This window comes from Macaca nemestrina, chromosome 8 (assembly GCF_043159975.1).
Source record: "Macaca nemestrina isolate mMacNem1 chromosome 8, mMacNem.hap1, whole genome shotgun sequence".
Lineage (NCBI taxonomy): Eukaryota > Metazoa > Chordata > Mammalia > Primates > Cercopithecidae > Macaca > Macaca nemestrina.
Genome location: NC_092132.1, coordinates 121641675 through 121659694, shown reverse-complemented (window position 1 = coordinate 121659694; position 18020 = coordinate 121641675). Strand labels below are relative to the sequence as shown.

General features: G+C 40.0%; 1 protein-coding gene across 18 annotated transcripts in view; it reads left to right on the top strand.

Moving 5' to 3' along the window:
• Window positions 1-16860, top strand: part of LOC105476616 (neuregulin 1) — a 1125049-nt gene extending 1108189 nt beyond the window's left edge. For 14 of the 18 annotated variants that reach the window (XM_071068415.1, XM_071068414.1, XM_071068412.1 and 11 more), the window contains 5 exons: window positions 4204-4306; window positions 6145-6271; window positions 9191-9321; window positions 10083-10289; window positions 13610-16860. In XM_071068415.1, coding sequence (XP_070924516.1) covers window positions 4204-4306; window positions 6145-6271; window positions 9191-9321; window positions 10083-10289; window positions 13610-14264 — 1223 coding nt within the window. In that variant the 3' untranslated portion in view covers window positions 14265-16860. Of the gene's footprint in view, window positions 1-4203; window positions 4307-6144; window positions 6272-9190; window positions 9322-10082; window positions 10290-13079; window positions 13222-13609 lie in introns of all 18 variants that reach the window. The other 4 variants (XM_011732717.2, XM_011732716.2, XM_011732714.3 and 1 more) reach the window with 1 other exon arrangement.
• The last annotated feature ends 1160 nt before the right edge of the window (window positions 16861-18020 follow it).

Genomic DNA, 18020 nt, shown 5'->3' with positions numbered 1-18020 from the left:
GGAGATACTCAAGCACCACCCTAGTCAACTTCATTATCTTATAAGAAGGAAATAGAAAACAGAAAGAAAGCAGCCTTGTGCTATTTTAGGTGGAGATTCCAGTGGTAATGGAATTAAATTTGAGTCATGAAGATTATGCAGACAAGTAATCGAATAGAAAATTTCACACTGTAAAAGGAAAAGAAAAATATATGAGTATACAAAATTTGGACACACTTTTTTGGAAGGCCTTCATCCTACATAGTTGGGATTGAAGACCAGTCTCTGGGGAGCAAGGAGCTGTGCTACCTTCCCAGAGAATCCACAGGGCCAGGCCAGTCTGTCTTTCTCAATGCCGCCTACAGTCCTGGACCATGGGTGGATCAGTGACACAATGTCCTGATTCACAGAATATCTGGTCCCCATCCAGCTGACTTCAGGGACATCATGCAGCAGGGGCATGCTACGGCCACTGCCTTCTTTTGGATGATAACATCACAGGCTGCACATAATGTAGTTTCCAGACTTTGTGGGAAATGAGGCAGTTGCAAGCTTTAGCAGCTACAGGGATTGCTCAATAGGTTGCCCATTTCTTCCCAAAAAAAAAAAAAAAATTCAGGATTAAACTGTCAATTTGATGAGAAGCTCCCAGGTGCATGTGAATGGACCTTTGTGCATTGCAGAACATCTCCCAAGAGGGAGAAACACAAGGGGGAGCACCTCTATTACTAGGGAGCACGTTGTGTACTGAGGGGAGCTATCTATTGGAGTTTCTTCCCTCGGGGGAAAAAAAATTGTCCCACTTCTGCAGGATTATTGGCCTATCCTGCAGGGAGGGAAAAAACTCTACCATTACCCCATATCCTTCGATCCTTAACAGCATATTTCTCATTTTATAGCTGGAGGGTCTGACTATAGAAGGTATTGTTTCTGTCCCCAACAGTAAAGTGAAGGATAGTTCAGATACATAACTTCCCCCTCAGTAAGATCCTCTATGGGTTAGGAAAGACACAGGGTGCTGCTATCCGCATGGTTCTCAAAGGTACAGTTTCCAGAGGCTCATAGTTCCAGGCTGGCTGGTGTACTAAACCAGAACATTGCATCCTTCAGGAAAATCAGACCTTAAAGATCAAGTACAACTCAGAAAGGTAAGGGCTCTGTTTCTTGGCCAGGCCAGATCAGACTGAAAAATGTGCTTGATCTGGAAACATATTAATCCAGCCAAACCATGAAGACTCTGGGGCATTTCTGCTCACTGAGAGACAGACCCACCGATTGGAATGACGGACTCTTGTTTTCAGCCCTGTCTGTCTCTAATTTGCTCTTCCCCAGTTGACCTGACACATAAGAAAAAAAATATGGGGAAAAACAGGTTAAAGAATCTATTGTTTATATTATTTTTCACCAAGTATTTTTCCTTGATCACATTCATAGTGTGGGATCACCTGATTGAGCCAAACCGTGAAAAATTCAAATAGCAATGTGGATGAGAGTTGTAGTGCATCTGGTCAATGCTGATGTGAATACAGGATTTTAATCCCACGTCTGTATTCTATGGGCCTTGGCTTGAATCAGTTTGTTTTAGTGCTGTTACATTACCCTTTGGCCTTTACTGAGTTACCTCTTTATTTCCATGAAATGATCATTTTACTGGAAAATGTGTGTCTGCCTACACAGCATAGAAAGAATGCACCCGTCATCATGCACCATATGTTTCCAAGCGCAGCTCAATCTATTCTTCTGTAATTAACAACCAAAAGACAACTTGTCCCAGGAATCCCTGAGAGTAATCATGATACCTTTTTCCCATTTAGCCCTTGTCCATGTCCCCGTTTTTGAAGTTTGCAGAAGCAGTTTCCCAGCTTCTTTCTAAAGATAGGATGTTAAGATATCAGTAGAAAAGAACGACCACAGGCTTGCCCATCTCCAAAGAAGAAAACAGTAGAGTAAGGAAAAGAGGACAGTCATACAGGGCGTTCATCTCTTGGCAATAATACCTACACTCCTACTTCTTCACCAACTCCTCACAGCCCAAGGAGCTGTGCTCTGCGTCCTGGGTCCCAGGGAGAAGGACCAGTGGGGTGACAGCTCTGCTTCTTAGACATGTATCCTAAAACCTGATCAAGATACCAAGATCAGCAAGGGAGGCTACAGCAGCAGCATCAACCAGATACCCCATAGAAATTAATTCCCTGTCCTGTGATTATGGGAGAGGGAAGGCAGCAGACACACGCAATTAACATATAAGCACTCACATTCCTTGTCCTCATCTGACTTTTGCTGCACATACAAAAAAATCTGTGACACCAATGCAATATTTCCCAGTACATTGTTTCACCGCAATGCACCAGCCGCTTCGCTTTCTAATTGTGGCTTCCACATGACTGCTAGCTTAGATTAGGAGTTATGCTGTATGGAATGACCCTTCCAACTTTGCATCTACCTTTTCTTCCCACCCAAGCATTTCCTCCCTCTGGTTTTCTTTTCTTTATTTATTTTTCCTCCCTTAGTATCAGGCATGCTGTGCCAGGGACTTCAGATGGCTCCTTAACTTTTAACCTTGTTTTCCCTTCCTCGGTCTCTCTGTCATTCTGTCAGTCTGTCTGTCCTCTTGGTTTGTTTTCCCTTTCCACCTCCTTTTGATTTGTTTTTGTATAATCTATGCAGCATTCTAGTCCTTTACCCACTGACTTCTCTTCTCCTTCTCCTCCTGTTAATAATCAGTGCTATATTAATTTGATTTGACAATGTTCTTGACCTGTTCACTGGAATTTGATTATCATGGGCTCGGCTTGTAGGAAATGTTTCATTTCATGATAAGGTCCACTGTATCCTAGAAATTAAAATTCACTTTTTCATTTCAAGAAAACTTCTTGCAAGCTGCCCTCTCTCAAAAGAGAAAAAGGTGTAGTTAAAGGTGTAGTTGTGCCACTGCAGATGTAATATGGAAATAGGCTTTGCGGGTCCCTTGTTGATGTCCAGATAAGTCAGCTCTGTTTATACAGTATTCCCCAGTTCTTGACCAACTTATTGATTATAATGGCAAGTGAACAGCTTACACTGCTGTCGAGTTCTCTTTCTGAGTGAACTTGTGAAGATCTTCCAATAGATGTAATTAGACTCACTGGAAGCTCAGGTCCTAAGGGATCAGGGTCCCTATTAAATCAGCAAATCTTGTTAAGAACCTGACCTACCTTAGTCTAATCAACTTATCCCCCAAAGAAACTAATTCGAAAATAGAAAAACTTCTATGAATTAGAGACTGATTGCATTTTGGGTACAGTAGTATCTTTAGTTCAAAGTTCTAAGCATCACACTTCCTTAGCATAACCTACATTAGCTCATTTGCCAAGTTGGCCAATGTATGAATGTGAACTCTGTTCCAAATCACACATCATTTGTACTGGTGACCTCTTTGGACAAATAAACTTGTTCCTAAGTCCAATTGGTGGAGTAATTAGAATTGTCTTCCAAAGGACAAGTCTCCACTTGGGCCCATAACTGTCCTACCCATCACATGGGATTTTCTTTGATACAGTGCCCTGATACGTCATATTGTATTGCTTCTTGTGTTCACATTTTACTGTTAAATCACAGAGAGCCTGACTCAATTTACTAGGTAACTACAAGCCAAGTTCATGTTTGCAAATGTCTTTGAATTTAATATATTTAAGTTAGAAATAACTCTTTGTAAAGACCACTGGATATAAAGTGATGATACAAAATAGCTGGGAAATACAAAAAGGCCAGGAGCTGGAGGATAAAGAAGGGAGGAAGGAGGAAGGGGAGACTCCAGTAATTGCCAATCCCAGCTCCTTTAATTGATGTTGATTCCTGTTGTCTTTGCAAGGGCTTTTTATATTTTATTTTGCAAGAGACTTCACAAAAAAAAACTACAGTTTTAACCAAATAGTTATTTTATAATTAATGTTTATGATTTCCAATTTACTATCAAATATATATATATTTATAGCTTATCATTAGAAGTAATTTTTGAGTATAATATTTGTATTGTAAATGGCCCCAGCTGGCTTTGTTATTTATGTTCAAAGCATAGTGCAGAGCATGTTGTACATTAGCTATGTGTGTAAACATAAAGAATTGTCATGTATTTATTTTCTTGTGAACATGGACAATGTCATGCAGCATGCCCACTGTTTGGTTGTAGTCAGTCTTGGCAAGTGGAAGTGACCTGTGATGACATCTGCTCTCATCCCTTTCCAGAGGCGGAGGAGCTGTACCAGAAGAGAGTGCTGACTATAACTGGCATCTGCATCGCCCTCCTTGTGGTTGGCATCATGTGTGTGGTGGCCTACTGCAAAACCAAGTAAACCTTCCTCCTCCATGCCTTTCTCTCTCCCTCATGCAGAGACAGCTTAGATGGCCAGGGCTTTGCAGAATCTGAGCTCCACAGCCTAGTCTTGGGGATTAAAAAAAAAAAAGGAGGGGCGGGGGGGATTATTTCCTCCGAATAATCCATTCAGAGCATGTCTCCTAAACACAGAATATTCTATTCATGTGAAAGTGCTGTAAAGATTTCTGTCCAATGACCACAGCCCCTGAATGGATAAAGGGCTGGAGGGACAGGCTTGTATGGAAGTTATGTGTATGGGTGGGACAGAGTGAAGGCACCTCATTCTAAAACGAGAAGGAAGGTAACAAAAGTCCATTTGAGGGCTTTAGTATAGTCAGGTTATCCCCAAAAGAAACTAATATGCACCTAGAAAAACTTCTATGGGTTAGAGACTGACTGCATTCAGGGTGCAGTAGTACCTTTAGTTCAAAGGACTACTGAGAACAAGTCCAATTTACACTAAAATTTACAAGATAAAGGAAATCTTTTGTGGTATCTGAAATGCAGTTTTCTGAGTTATAGTGATTATTTTTAAATTCTATCTAATTAGGTTGCCAGTATGAATGCTCTCACAGCATGAGACGTAAAAAAGGAATCTCAGGGGAGGAAAATCAAGCAAAACTTTCTTTGAAAACGTAAAAGAGAACACATGAGAATAGATTTGGGTTCCCTATGTTTGGCCTTGAAGTTTGGTCCATGTTAACAAATTCAATTGTATGTGACATGAATTCTCTTCACTTTTCTCTCCTACATATAACTTACATTTCAAGCATAATATAATGTTAAATTAACAAGGTTTTTGTAAAAATGTTGCTGCATGATACTCTCTTGCCAAACCATCGATGGGAATATTTTCATAATGTGAATGTTGCATTGAGGAAGAAAAATAATATGCTTTTATACCACAAAATCCAAAGCATAGGTTGTATTTTCTTAATATCCCATGATTTAGTGTGTTGCCGGAATTAAGTGATAGAGATAAGCCTTCCTGGAATCAACCTGGTGAGTCTCATTAGATTCCATCTCAATATTCGCTGCCTAGTTACACAAAAAGCGTTACCAGAGTAGGAACATGTTACAGGTGTGCCAAAATCCATTGGCAAAATATGTCCACATTCTCACTCGCATACATAGGATACACTCACAAACATGCTAACTGTGTATATTCAAAACCCAGTTCATTTCTTCAGAGACCCCAGGAAAAGCTATAAATGAAGTCACTCTTATAAATGTACATTTTTTTTCCTGGTTCAAGTGATGCTCATGCCTCAGCCTCTCGGGTAGCTGGGACCACAGGTGCACGCCACCAGCCCAGCTAATTTTTGTATTTTTTGTAGAAACAGGGCTTCTCCGTGTTGCCCAGGCTAGTCTCAAACTCTTGGATTCAAGTGATTCTGCTGCCTCTGCCTCCCAAAGTGCTAGGCTTATAGGCATGAGCCACTGTGCCCAGCCCAGCACAAATTATTATCTAAGACAAATAAGTGTCCATTTGTAAGACTTAGGCAAAGATGGATTGATAGGAAAGTTGGGATTTTAGTCAATTATCAACTTATTGTGTTATCCTCTTTTTTTCTTGTCTCTCGGTAAAACAGCTAAATTACCAAAAGAATCCCATGTGGATTTTAAAATCTATTTGGTAAGGATGTGTGGTTTCACTTGTTCTGGGATAGAGTGGACACACTCCCTTCCCTCTTCCTCATCAACAATCTACTGCCTTGAGCTACTCATAGCTGTCGGTAGAATAAAGATTTGGCTCTACTATGAAATGTAAATAATCGAAAAAAAATAAATGCTCCCTTTCTTATGTCTAGGAAACAGCGGAAAAAGCTTCATGACCGTCTTCGGCAGAGCCTTCGGTCTGAACGAAACAATATGATGAACATTGCCAATGGGCCTCACCATCCTAACCCACCCCCCGAGAATGTCCAGCTGGTGAATGTACGTTGACTCTGGCCAGTGGAAAAAACTGAGCCTCTTTCCTCTGTTCAGACGCCTTGAACTTTATTTTCGAAAGCTCTTAAGCTTTTAGCTGCTGCCATTAATCACCATGGCTTCCAGGAATCCAGGTTTTTGCCAGGAGAAAATAATGGGAACATTTTTTAAAGTGGATTTGGTTACTGTAAAATCAGCACATTTCCTCTTATAAAGTGTTCATTAAGGAGTTGGAATAATAGTGTTGGGTTTGTTCTGCAAGGAGGCCATAGCTGGGGCTTGCGTGGAGAGCGTGGGGAGAAAACAAAATTAATAGTACAATAATCAAAAGGATTTTTTTTCATATATAACTTGGAATATATGAGGCTACTCCAGTCTGTAACTGATTAGTACAGATAACTGAGCAAAGAGCTTTAGAGTTATCTTCTCAGGGCAATTCACAGTGCCTGATGATTTACTGATGATGATTTCCAAAGGATTCTGATTTCCTTTAGGGCGTGGAAAGGTCAAGTGACTTATCAAACACGCTTCTCAGTAGCAAAAGGAGAAGAGTGTCATGCCAGCTTCTTCCCTGGCCCTTTCTAAATGATGTCAAGCCCTCCAGATGAAATGTATCCATCATCATTAAACTATTTTGTTCATACTGTACCAAACACTCAGCATTCAGTTTTTAAAATACAACTAGATCATAGAATATTAGGTTCTGGAGAGTTTGAAGATATTATCTTTCAAATCTCTCTTTTATTTACAGATAAGGGCCAGAGCTGCACTATCTCCTGGCTTTTGGAGTATTGCTCTTTCTATTCCAGCATCATCCTTCTTGTTTTCAAATTATTGCTATGATGTATGGTTTTTTTAAATACACAAAGCTTGAAGATTTTATTGTAGTACCTTTTCTATCCTATAGAAAAAGGCATATTTTGAGTGGAACAGATATATCATAGACCCAACTACAGAGTTGGTGGTTACTAAACTATCAGCAAGTCTTGTAGCAAACACCGTTGAGATTTTGTTGGAACAAGGTGCTCATAGGTTAACATACTGTGTTGCTTTTTCACACCCTAACAGTGTTCATCACAATGTTCTACACACGTGATAATGATATTCACTACAAAAAGAACTATAATCTGTCACTATGCATGTTATATAAACGGTAGAATGACTGCCTGGATTACATTTACTGCTCACATTGTGTATCTTTGGCCTTTAACCTTTCTCAACCTTATTTCTTCAATATAAAAACAGACCTAAAAATAATACCTACTTCAGAGACTCCTTGTGAGCCTTAAATAAGGTAATTTGCATAAAACACTTAGCCTTGCGGCATTTAGTGAATGTTCAATAATTGTTAAGTATTATTTTCATTAGATTCACTGAGCTTGTGTTGCCTCCCAAGAAGCAATAGTGAAATGGTGCAGGGACTAGAAGTAGGTCACTGTGTATCCTTTCCTTTAATCAAGCTAGCTGTATTTCCTAGAAGATCCACATGGAATAGCCTTTCCACTAAGAGAACCAGCTAGAGTTTCAAGCATAATTCAAGCTGTGTATTTTTGGATCTCCATGAATATATTTAGAGCCCACAGACCATCAGATTATAAAGTGCCTTATTTCATCAAAAAGTATGCCTTTCTATTGGTTTTCCTATTACTTAACTCAATTTGGTATAAATACCAACAGCAATTAAAACACAACTTCAAAACGGGCCTCCCTCCCTAATAGAAACAGTAAAAACTACTGTGGTTTGCTGATGAAAATAAACTCTGACTAGGCGCGGTGGCTCACGCCTATAATCCCAGCACTTTGGGAGACGGAGGTAGGCGGATCACCTGAGGTCAGGAGTTTGAGACCAGCCTGGCCAACATGGTGAAACCCCATCTCTGCTAAAAATACAAAAATTAGCTGGGCATGGTGGCACATGCCTGTAATCCCAGCTACTCGGGAGGCTGAGGCAGGAGAATCACTGGAACCCCAGAGGTGGAGGTTGCAGTGAGCTGAGATTGCGCCACTGCACTCCAGCCTGGGCAACAGAGCAAGACTCCATCTCAAAAAAAAAAAAAAAAAGAAGAAGAAGAAGAAGAAGAAGAAAGAAGAAAGAAGAAAGAAGAAAGAAGAAAGAAGAAGAAAGAAGAAAGAAGAAAGAAGAAAGAAGAAAGAAAGAAAGAAAGAAAGAAAGAAAGAAAGAAAGAAAGAAAGAAAGAAAGAAAGAAAGAAAGAAAAGAAAGTAGAATCCACCTGCATTAAATAGAAATGTCCTCCATATATTATGTGCTTTGTCAAGATATGTGCATTGACAACAATTGTTAAGTCCCTCCAATTTATCAGTAGCCTTGTTAGCCCTACCACTGATAACAAGTTAAACATTTCAATGACATTAGTAGGACAACATGGGCACTAGGAAATGGAAGGAGAAAGGTAGGCCCAAAATATAGAGGTTTTAAATATTTTTTTCTAGTGCTTTGAAATTTGAAATTACATAAACCACTTGTCTGCTTCTATTTCACTCAGAGAGCATTTAGCCTTCTTCGACTTGCAATAACCATGAAACAAATGAATATTGGATGGATATTTGTATTTGTATGGAAGTCTAGTCATGTTATTAATTTAAAATAAAATAGAGGAAATAGGACTTTTGCTGATAAAATGTAGTTGGGATGATGGGCCGTACATTGGATGCACATCCAGAGAGGTTTTTTTATTTGTTTATTTGTTTGTTTAACTCTATTCATCTCATCTAAAAGCCACAGTAGCCAGGACAGGATTTTCCATCTGGCTGTTGAGGAAATGGAATTTATTACAAAGCATCTGTACAAAAATAGATTTGTGTGTTTGTGACAGTGTTAGTGTTTTTATTTACATGACAATATTAGTACCTTGACTGACATGAATCTACACGAATCTTAAAGTTGTGTCTCTTTGTTTATCCAGCAATATGTATCTAAAAACGTCATCTCCAGTGAGCATATTGTTGAGAGAGAAGCAGAGACATCCTTTTCCACCAGTCACTATACTTCCACAGCCCATCATTCCACTACTGTCACCCAGACTCCTAGCCACAGGTATGAGAATTTAAAAATTCCATGGCTTTTCTCTCAGCATGAATTGTTGCACATTGCTGTTTGATACCACTGCCTAAGAAAGGACGAAGTGAAATGGATGGTCTTTGGGCAGCAACAGATTTTGAAAATCAGCTGGCTTTGCCCTTAATTCCTGCATAAATTTGAACCTCAATTAGGTAACTCCACAGGGCCATTGTTTCCCGTTCCTGAGATTGTCTTTACTCATGCCCTGCTACTCACCCAATTGCTACACTAGGACAAGTCTGTTTTTGGCTCTGCATAATACTTAGAAGTCAACTTCTTTCAATAATTGATTGCCCTGGGAAATGCGCATGAGAATTGGTTAAATAGCGGAACCCTAAATTCTCAATGCCCTGGCGATCCCCACCTCAGTGCACTTACTCTACCAAGACCAATGCTAGATCTCCAAATGTAGCTCATACAAGGAAATGTTTCTTTAATCTAAGCCACTCGAGAACAGAGACACTATAATTATACAGTAAGGAGTGGCATTCGATAAATATTTATTGAATGAGTGATCAAGTGAATGTACTGTATACTTACAAAGCCAATCTGAATCAAGATCCTCTCTATAGCAAATGATCTTTGTGGCTATTCTATTCGGAGACAAGTGATGTTGCAGTGAGCTCCAGATGCATCAGTAGTTTGAAACATTTGTCAGAATCCATTCCTTTCATTTCCATTTTTTGCATATAATTTTTGAATGAAATATCTCATTGCCTCTCCCATTTCCTCCACAGCTGGAGCAACGGACATACTGAAAGCATCCTTTCCGAAAGCCACTCTGTAATCATGATGTCATCTGTAGAAAACAGTAGGCACAGCAGCCCAACTGGGGGCCCAAGAGGACGTCTTAATGGCACAGGAGGCCCTCGTGAATGTAACAGCTTCCTCAGGCATGCCAGAGAAACCCCTGATTCCTACCGAGACTCTCCTCATAGTGAAAGGTAAAACCGAAGGGCAAAGCTACTGCAGAGGAGACAGTCAGAGAATCCCCGTGAGCACCTGCGGTCTCACCTCAGGAAATCTACTCTAATCAGAATAAGGGGCAGCAGTTACCTGTTCTAGGAGTTCTCCTAGTTGATGAAGTCATCTCTTTGTTTGACGGAACTTATTTCTTCTGAGCTTCTCTCCTCGTCCCAGTGACTGACAGGCAACAGACTCTTAAAGAGCTGGGATACTTTGATGCGGAAGGTGCAGCACATGGAGTTTCCAGCTCTGGCCATGGGCTCAGACCCACTTGGGGTCTCAGTGTCCTCAGTTGTAACATTAGAGAGATGGCATCAATGCTTGATAAGGACCCTTCTATAATTCCAATTTGCCAGTTATCCAAACTCTGATTCGGTGGTCGAGCTGGCCTCGTGTTCTTATCTGCTAACCCTGTCTTACCTTCCAGCCTCAGTTAAGTCAAATCAAGGGCTATGTCATTGCTGAATGTCATGGGGAGCAACTGCTTGCCTTCCACCCTATAGTATCTCTTTTATGAAATTCCAAGAAGGGATGAATAAATAAGTCTCTTGGATGCTGCGTCTGGCAGTCTTCACAGGTGGTTTTCAAAGCAGATACTGCCTTCAAGATGGCCCTTTATTCCAGAATGTTTTGGCTTTCCTTTGGGGAGATTGGGTTGGGTTGGGGGAGTTATAGCAAAGGGAAGATGAAGAATGGAAGAAAGTAAACAAAAAGATATTAAATAGTAATATTGAATTCATAGATTCTCTTTCTCCATTTTCACCTGAACTGGAAGATGACCAGTATTTCTAGCCCATCAGTAAGCTGTTACCTGTTCCTATTTGTTTGCAAGTCCTCTGGGTTTTACTTTATTTTATTGTCATCTCAGGCTAATCTTTGACCATTTACTAAAAGGTTTACATAATGTCAAATCCATGCTTATGTGGTAGTTACATGTGTGGAAATGACTTTGATACAGTCTTTCCACTCTTGAACTGGGAAGTACTTCCATTAAAAAATAACACATTCTGGGCTTGCAGGCCTCTTGCTTACTTTTGCAAGGGCCTTTCCTTCAAAATGATATTTTAGAACTTTATGGGATTTATGAAATCAGAGGTAAGCTATTACCTGTTTGTTTGCAAGTCCACTGAATTTTATTTTATTTATTTTTATTTTATTGTCATCTTAGTCTAATCTTTGACCATTTACTAAAAGGTTTACATAATGTCAAATCCATACTTATGTGGTAGTTCCATGGGTAGAGATGACTTTGATAGACTCTTTCCACATAAAGACTGGGGAGTACTGACAACAAAAATTAACAGACTGGGTGTGATGGTTCACGCCTGTAATCCCAGCACTTTGGGAGGCTGAGGTGGGTGGATCACGAGGTCAGGAGATCAAGACCATCCTGGCCAACATGGTGAAACCCCGTCTCTACTAAAAATACAAAAATTAGCTGGGCGTGGCAGTGCTCACCCAGCTGTAGTCCCAGCTACTCGGGAGACTGAGGCAGGAGAACTGCTTGAACCCAGGAGGCGGAGGCTGCAGTGAGCTGAGATGGCACTACTGTACTTCAGCCTAGGCAACAGAGCAAGAAAAATAAAACAACAACAAAAACAAACAAACAAAAATTTTGGGCTTGCAGGCCTATTGGTTACTTCTTCAAGGGCCTTTCCCCAAAAATGATATTTTAGAACGTTATGGAATTTATGAAATCAGAGGTTTCCCTGCAACTAATCTATGAAAGGCAGGGTTTAAACTGTTTTAAAACTTTAGTCTTAAATTCATATAATTTTTTTTTATGTATTAAGGAAGTCTATCCATTCTATTTCAGTCTATTTTTGAAACATGAAAAGGAAGTTAGAGATGAAATCATTCCTCATCACTACAAGTGATATTTATCTTTAAATGTTGACATCTCCCTGCTGTGCTTGGCTTCCAGATAATACCTAGGACTACAAAATATTCCTTTAACCTAGAGATTATGGAGAGAAAAGATGAATCACTTTTATATGTTGGTTGAATTTGAATTAGCATTTCTCAGAGAGCTTAATTTAAGTATCCCCAAAGCCAAAAGTCTGAAGACTCAAGGCCCACATATTTCAATTTCTCAGGCACGTTCCCGGTTTAGAGGCAGTTAGCTCTCATATCTGTATCACTGCAAATCATGGAGAAGCAGCGAGGTTCATGGGTTTTCTGTTCCTGTTAGCGAGAGTTCAGATGATGGCACTCAGTGTCATCTCAGGTCATGTCAAATTAGACTCTGTGAATGCCAGTGTGAAGAAAAGAGTCATTTAGTGTTGTGTGTTGGTAGCATTTTTTATCAAAAGCTGAGAAATGTGACTCTGAATAAGCCACGTCTTCCTCAGTGCCAAAAGTCAGGACTTCTTATATTGGGGGAAGAAAGCATGGTATGGTGAAAACAGTGTGCTTGGTGGCCTGATGGCAAGAGTCACTGAGCATTATCAGACATAACATGATAGAAGGTAACATGGTACAGCCAACCCTTGAGGCATCATGAAAGAGATTAACCAAAGACTGATATAGTTGTGGGTTTTGGAAGAGAGATAGACCAAAGATTGGACATAACCTCATTGTGGTAACTGTGAAGCCAACATTAGGCTCTCTCAGGCTTACCTTTGACTGTGTTTGTTGGACACTGGGATGGATAGTTCCAAATTGAATGTTAACTAGTTGCATTTCATGGAAAATATGAAAAGCACACAAATGTATGACACTGTTGTCAGGAATAAATCTAAGTTACTATGCTCTTTTTTTTTCATAAGACATAACCTTATAGCTGAGCTAAGGAGAAACAAGGCACACAGATCCAAATGCATGCAGATCCAGCTATCAGCAACTCATCTTAGATCTTCTTCCATTCCCCATTTGGGCTTCATTCTCTAAGACCCCTTGGCCTTTAGGAAGGTATAGTATTTAAGTAATACTTCTTTCCCTTCCGAATCCCTGAGCCTTGGTCCTTATATAAGCTGAGAGGTTTCCAGGACCTAATGCCTTCTTATCTTGGCTCATATGCCTTTATTTATAATTGTGATGAGATTGAAAATCCCAAAAGCTTTGATGAGCTAGGCAATTTAGCTGATCTTTGCATGCACTCCTGTGAGGAAACTCTTGGCTACCTAATTTTCGATTCCAAGGGTGTGGAATGTCCTAGCGTAAATAATTGAGCAGTCTACAATGAATAGAAATTCTCTGTTCTCTGATGATATACTATTGTGAACTCTGTCCCCTTACCTTCCCTGCTATGTGCCTCTTATTGCACCACACTTATGCAGGGTATTCTGTGCTCACACAGGTATGTGTCAGCCATGACCACCCCGGCTCGTATGTCACCTGTAGATTTCCACACGCCAAGCTCCCCCAAATCACCCCCTTCGGAAATGTCTCCACCCGTGTCCAGCATGACGGTGTCCATGCCTTCCATGGCGGTCAGCCCCTTCGTGGAAGAAGAGAGACCTCTACTTCTCGTGACACCACCAAGGCTGCGGGAGAAGAAGTTTGACCATCACCCTCAGCAGTTCAGCTCCTTCCATCACAACCCCACGCATGACAGTAACAGCCTCCCCCCTAGCCCCTTGAGGATAGTGGAGGATGAGGAGTATGAAACGACCCAGGAGTACGAGCCAGCCCAAGAGCCTGTTAAGAAACTCGCCAATAGCCGGCGGGCCAAAAGAACCAAGCCCAATGGCCACATTGCTAACAGATTGGAAGTGGACGGCAACACAAGCTCCCAGAGCAGTAACTCAGAGAGCGAAACAGAAGATGAAAGAGTAGGTGAAGATACACCTTTCCTGGGCATACAGAACCCCCTGGCAGCCAGTCTTGAGGCAACACCTGCCTTCCGCCTGGCTGACAGCAGGACTAACCCAGCAGGCCGCTTCTCGACACAGGAAGAAATCCAGGCCAGGCTGTCTAGTGTAATTGCTAACCAAGACCCTATTGCTGTATAAAACCTAAATAAACACATAGATTCACCTGTAAAACTTTATTTTATATAATAAAGTATTCCACCTTAAATTAAACAATTTATTTTATTTTAGCAGTTCTGCAAATAGAAAACAGGAAAAAAAACTTTTATAAATTAAATATATGTATGTAAAAAATGTGTTATGTGCCATATGTAGCAATTTTTTACAGTATTTCAAAACGAGAAAGATATCAATGGTGCCTTTATGTTATGTTATGTCGAGAGCAAGTTTTGTACAGTTACAGTGATTGCTTTTCCACAGTATTTCAGCAAAACCTCTCATAGATTCAGTTTTTGCTGGCTTCTTGTGCATTGCATTATGATGTTGACTGGATGTATGATTTGCAAGACTTGCAACTGTCCCTCTGTTTGCTTGTAGTAGCACCCGATCAGTATGTCTTGGGCACATCCATCCAGATACGCCTCACTTGTGTATGAAGTTTTCTTTGCTTTCAGAATATGAAATGAGTTGTGTCTACTCTGCCAGCCAAAGGTTTGCCTCATTGGGCTCTGAGATAATAGTAGATCCAACAGCATGCTACTATTAAATACAGCAAGAAACCGCATTAAGTAATGTTAAATATTAGGAAGAAAGTAATACTGTGATTAAAAAAAAAACTATATTATTAATCAGAAGACAGCTTGCTCTTACTAAAAGGAGCTCTCATTTACTTTATTTGAATTTTTTTTTTCTCTTGATAAAAAGCAACAGTTTTAGGGATAGCTTAGAAAATGGGTTCTGGCTTGCTATAAGGGTTAATCTAACACCTTATGAGAGGACTCAATGTCACTTTCTCTCTGGGGGAATGATCCAGCAGCTTATCTAGTTGACGATCAAACCATGGCTGATAAAGGTGCAATCATTTGTGACTTGTAGTTTTCACTGATTTTGAAGCTAGTGATTGGTTGTGTCTTCTCGGCTCAAAAAGAGGCATATTACGGCACAAAAAGCCCAGCCCAGACAGCACATGCAGCATTTTGTCTGAAATACTTCCGTAGTCAAACATGCCTGCTGTAATAGCGGTGACTTGTCATCATAGGGAAGTATTTCCATTGTAAAGTGTTCAGAAGGAGTGACTGTATAGGTGGAAAGAAGCTTGGTGACTCGGTTGAAATTTTAAAATGTGGGTGACCACTCCTTTCTCCCCCTCTTTGTCTTGTATTTTTCCATGTTGCCTTGATCAGGTCATAACTGTGCCTGAACATTTTTATCAGGAATGGCCGATGTGTATGTGATTTGGGATCACAAGTAATGATTCATCAGGAAATGTCGATCCTGTTGGAAAGATTGCACCTTTACTTGCGGAAGTGACCCCCACCTGTGTCCTGACCTCTCCATTGACAGGCTCTCTCACCCATTTCCCCCATCTCCTTTAATTTTTGCTTTACTGTCATAAAGTAGGACTAAGATTGGCCTAAGCATTGCATGTTCTCTTGTGATGGTAAATCCAAAGGAAGGCCTATAAATATTAACACTTGAAATAACTGCTAATAAAGGAAAATGGAAGAAAAAAAATTATTTGAAACACAGAACCCATTTCATGGCCTGTATGATACCTGTTAAATCCAGGCTGGAGCTCTACTTAGGTTTCACGTGGCCTCTTAGGAGCCATGGGACAAATGAGAAACAGGTTATCGGGGGGTTCATGGAGTCAGTGAGAGTAATTGCTTCTTTTTTGCGGGTGAACTGAATATATTTCTTCACCAAATCTTGATGTTAACAATTAAGAAGAAATGACATGGAAGTAGATCTCAGCGGAAAAATGCAGGCTGGGCATGAGTCATGTTACGCTCCCACATGCTCCTACAATCCACACAGATGCCTGTCTGCAGATTCTTGAAGTTACTGTTACTATTTAGTATCTCAAATTTTCCGTCACTGTTCACATGCCACTTTCTCTGTGCTCAGTGGTATCCTCATTTGCTTTTTAACCTACACTAAGGAGCCTTTGCAAGTTGCACTGATTTTCCAATTCTGCAGAAATGAGTAAGCTCACGGCATGGGGAAGAAGACAGTCAGTCCAATGAAGTTCTCTAAATTATTTTAACATTGCCTTTGAAGGCCTTGACTCATCCTTAGCTATTTCAATAAAGAAATTCCTACCATGAATTTAAAACCCTAAAAATTCTGTTTAAAATTATTTGGGCATTGGGGAACTCAGATGTCCCATTGTGGTAGAATTTTAAAAATAAATAGAAGTTTCTATTGAGAACCATGGGCAACATGTTTCTTACAATGAGAATTGCTATGCATTTTCAAATTGCAAATATATATGAAAATTGAAGACAAGAGGAAATTGTATTTCCAACTTGACTCTAATCACTCACAGAGGTGGCTTATTATTATAGTTGGGACATCCTTTGCACCCTTGATAAGAAAAGCCAATTGACTGCTCAGCACCACCTGCCATGGCCACTTGATTTGTGTTCACAAGGGTATCTCTGTGATGCTTGTCACGTCACTCTTGACCACCTCTGTTAATAAATTCAGGCAGTGAAGTGGCGATCGGAGTGTGACCCTATATTCCCAGCATATGGAAAGCTATCTTGGGTTTTAAGGTGGTAGAGATTGCCCAGGAGTTTGACAGCAACTTTGTTTCCTGGGTCGAAAATCGTATCCCACTGAGGTGTATGCAGTGGAGCATAATACATGCGAATATGCAAAACTCCTTTTGTTTTACCTAAGATTCACTTTCTGTCTTACTTTCCCTTCCTGCTTAGTATGACTTTTGCCCCCAAGAGTGCCTGGACAGCATTCTAGTTTCTACAAAATGGTCCTCTGTGTGGGTGAACGTGTCCCAAACCTGCTATCTCTTCCTTGTTTCAGTGTGACTGTCTTGATAGAGGTGGAGTTTATCCAGGGTAACTTGCTCAGTAACTATTCCTTTTTATGGCCTGGGGTTAAAGGGCGCATGGCTCACATTGGTGAAAATAAGGAAGGCCTGGTCTTATCTTGTATTAATAGTACTGGCTGCATTCCACCAGCCAAAGATTTCTATCTGCAAAGACCTATGAAACACTGAAGAGAAGTGTAGGCAGAAGGAAATGGCCACATATCACAAGTTCTATTATATATTCTTTTGTAAATACATATTGTATATTACTTGGATGTTTTCTTATATCATTTACTGTTTTTATGAGTTAATGTCAGTTTTTACTCTCTCAACTTACTGTGTAACATTGTAAATAACATAATGTCCTTTATTATTTATATTTAAGCATCTAACATATAGAGTTGTTTCCATATAAGTTTAAGATAAATGTCAAAAATATATGTTCTTTTGTTTTTCTTTGCTTTAAAATTATGTATCTTTTCCTTTTCTTTTTTTTAAGAATAATTTATTGTTCAGGAGAAAGAATGTATATGTAACTGAAACTATCTGAAGAATGCACATTGAAGGCCGTGAGGTACTGATAAACTAAAGAATTTATTATTCAAAATACTAAGCAATAAGTAATTGTGATTTATTTAAAGTTTTGTCCATTTTCCATGAAAGACATACTGCAATAAAAATGCTACTCTGTGGAGACCTGGGAGTGTTGCTCAGCAGACTACAGCTTCAGTCTGTTAGACCAGCAACTTTCATCTCATTCCCATAGTTGTGCTAATTCAGGATTGTGTTCCATGGACCCCATGATCACCTTGTCTATCCGTTGCTTCTTGTCTGTCCATTGCTTTTGCCACACCACCTATTCTTAAATCATCTCCTCCCCACCAATGCTGTTTATCACTTTCTTC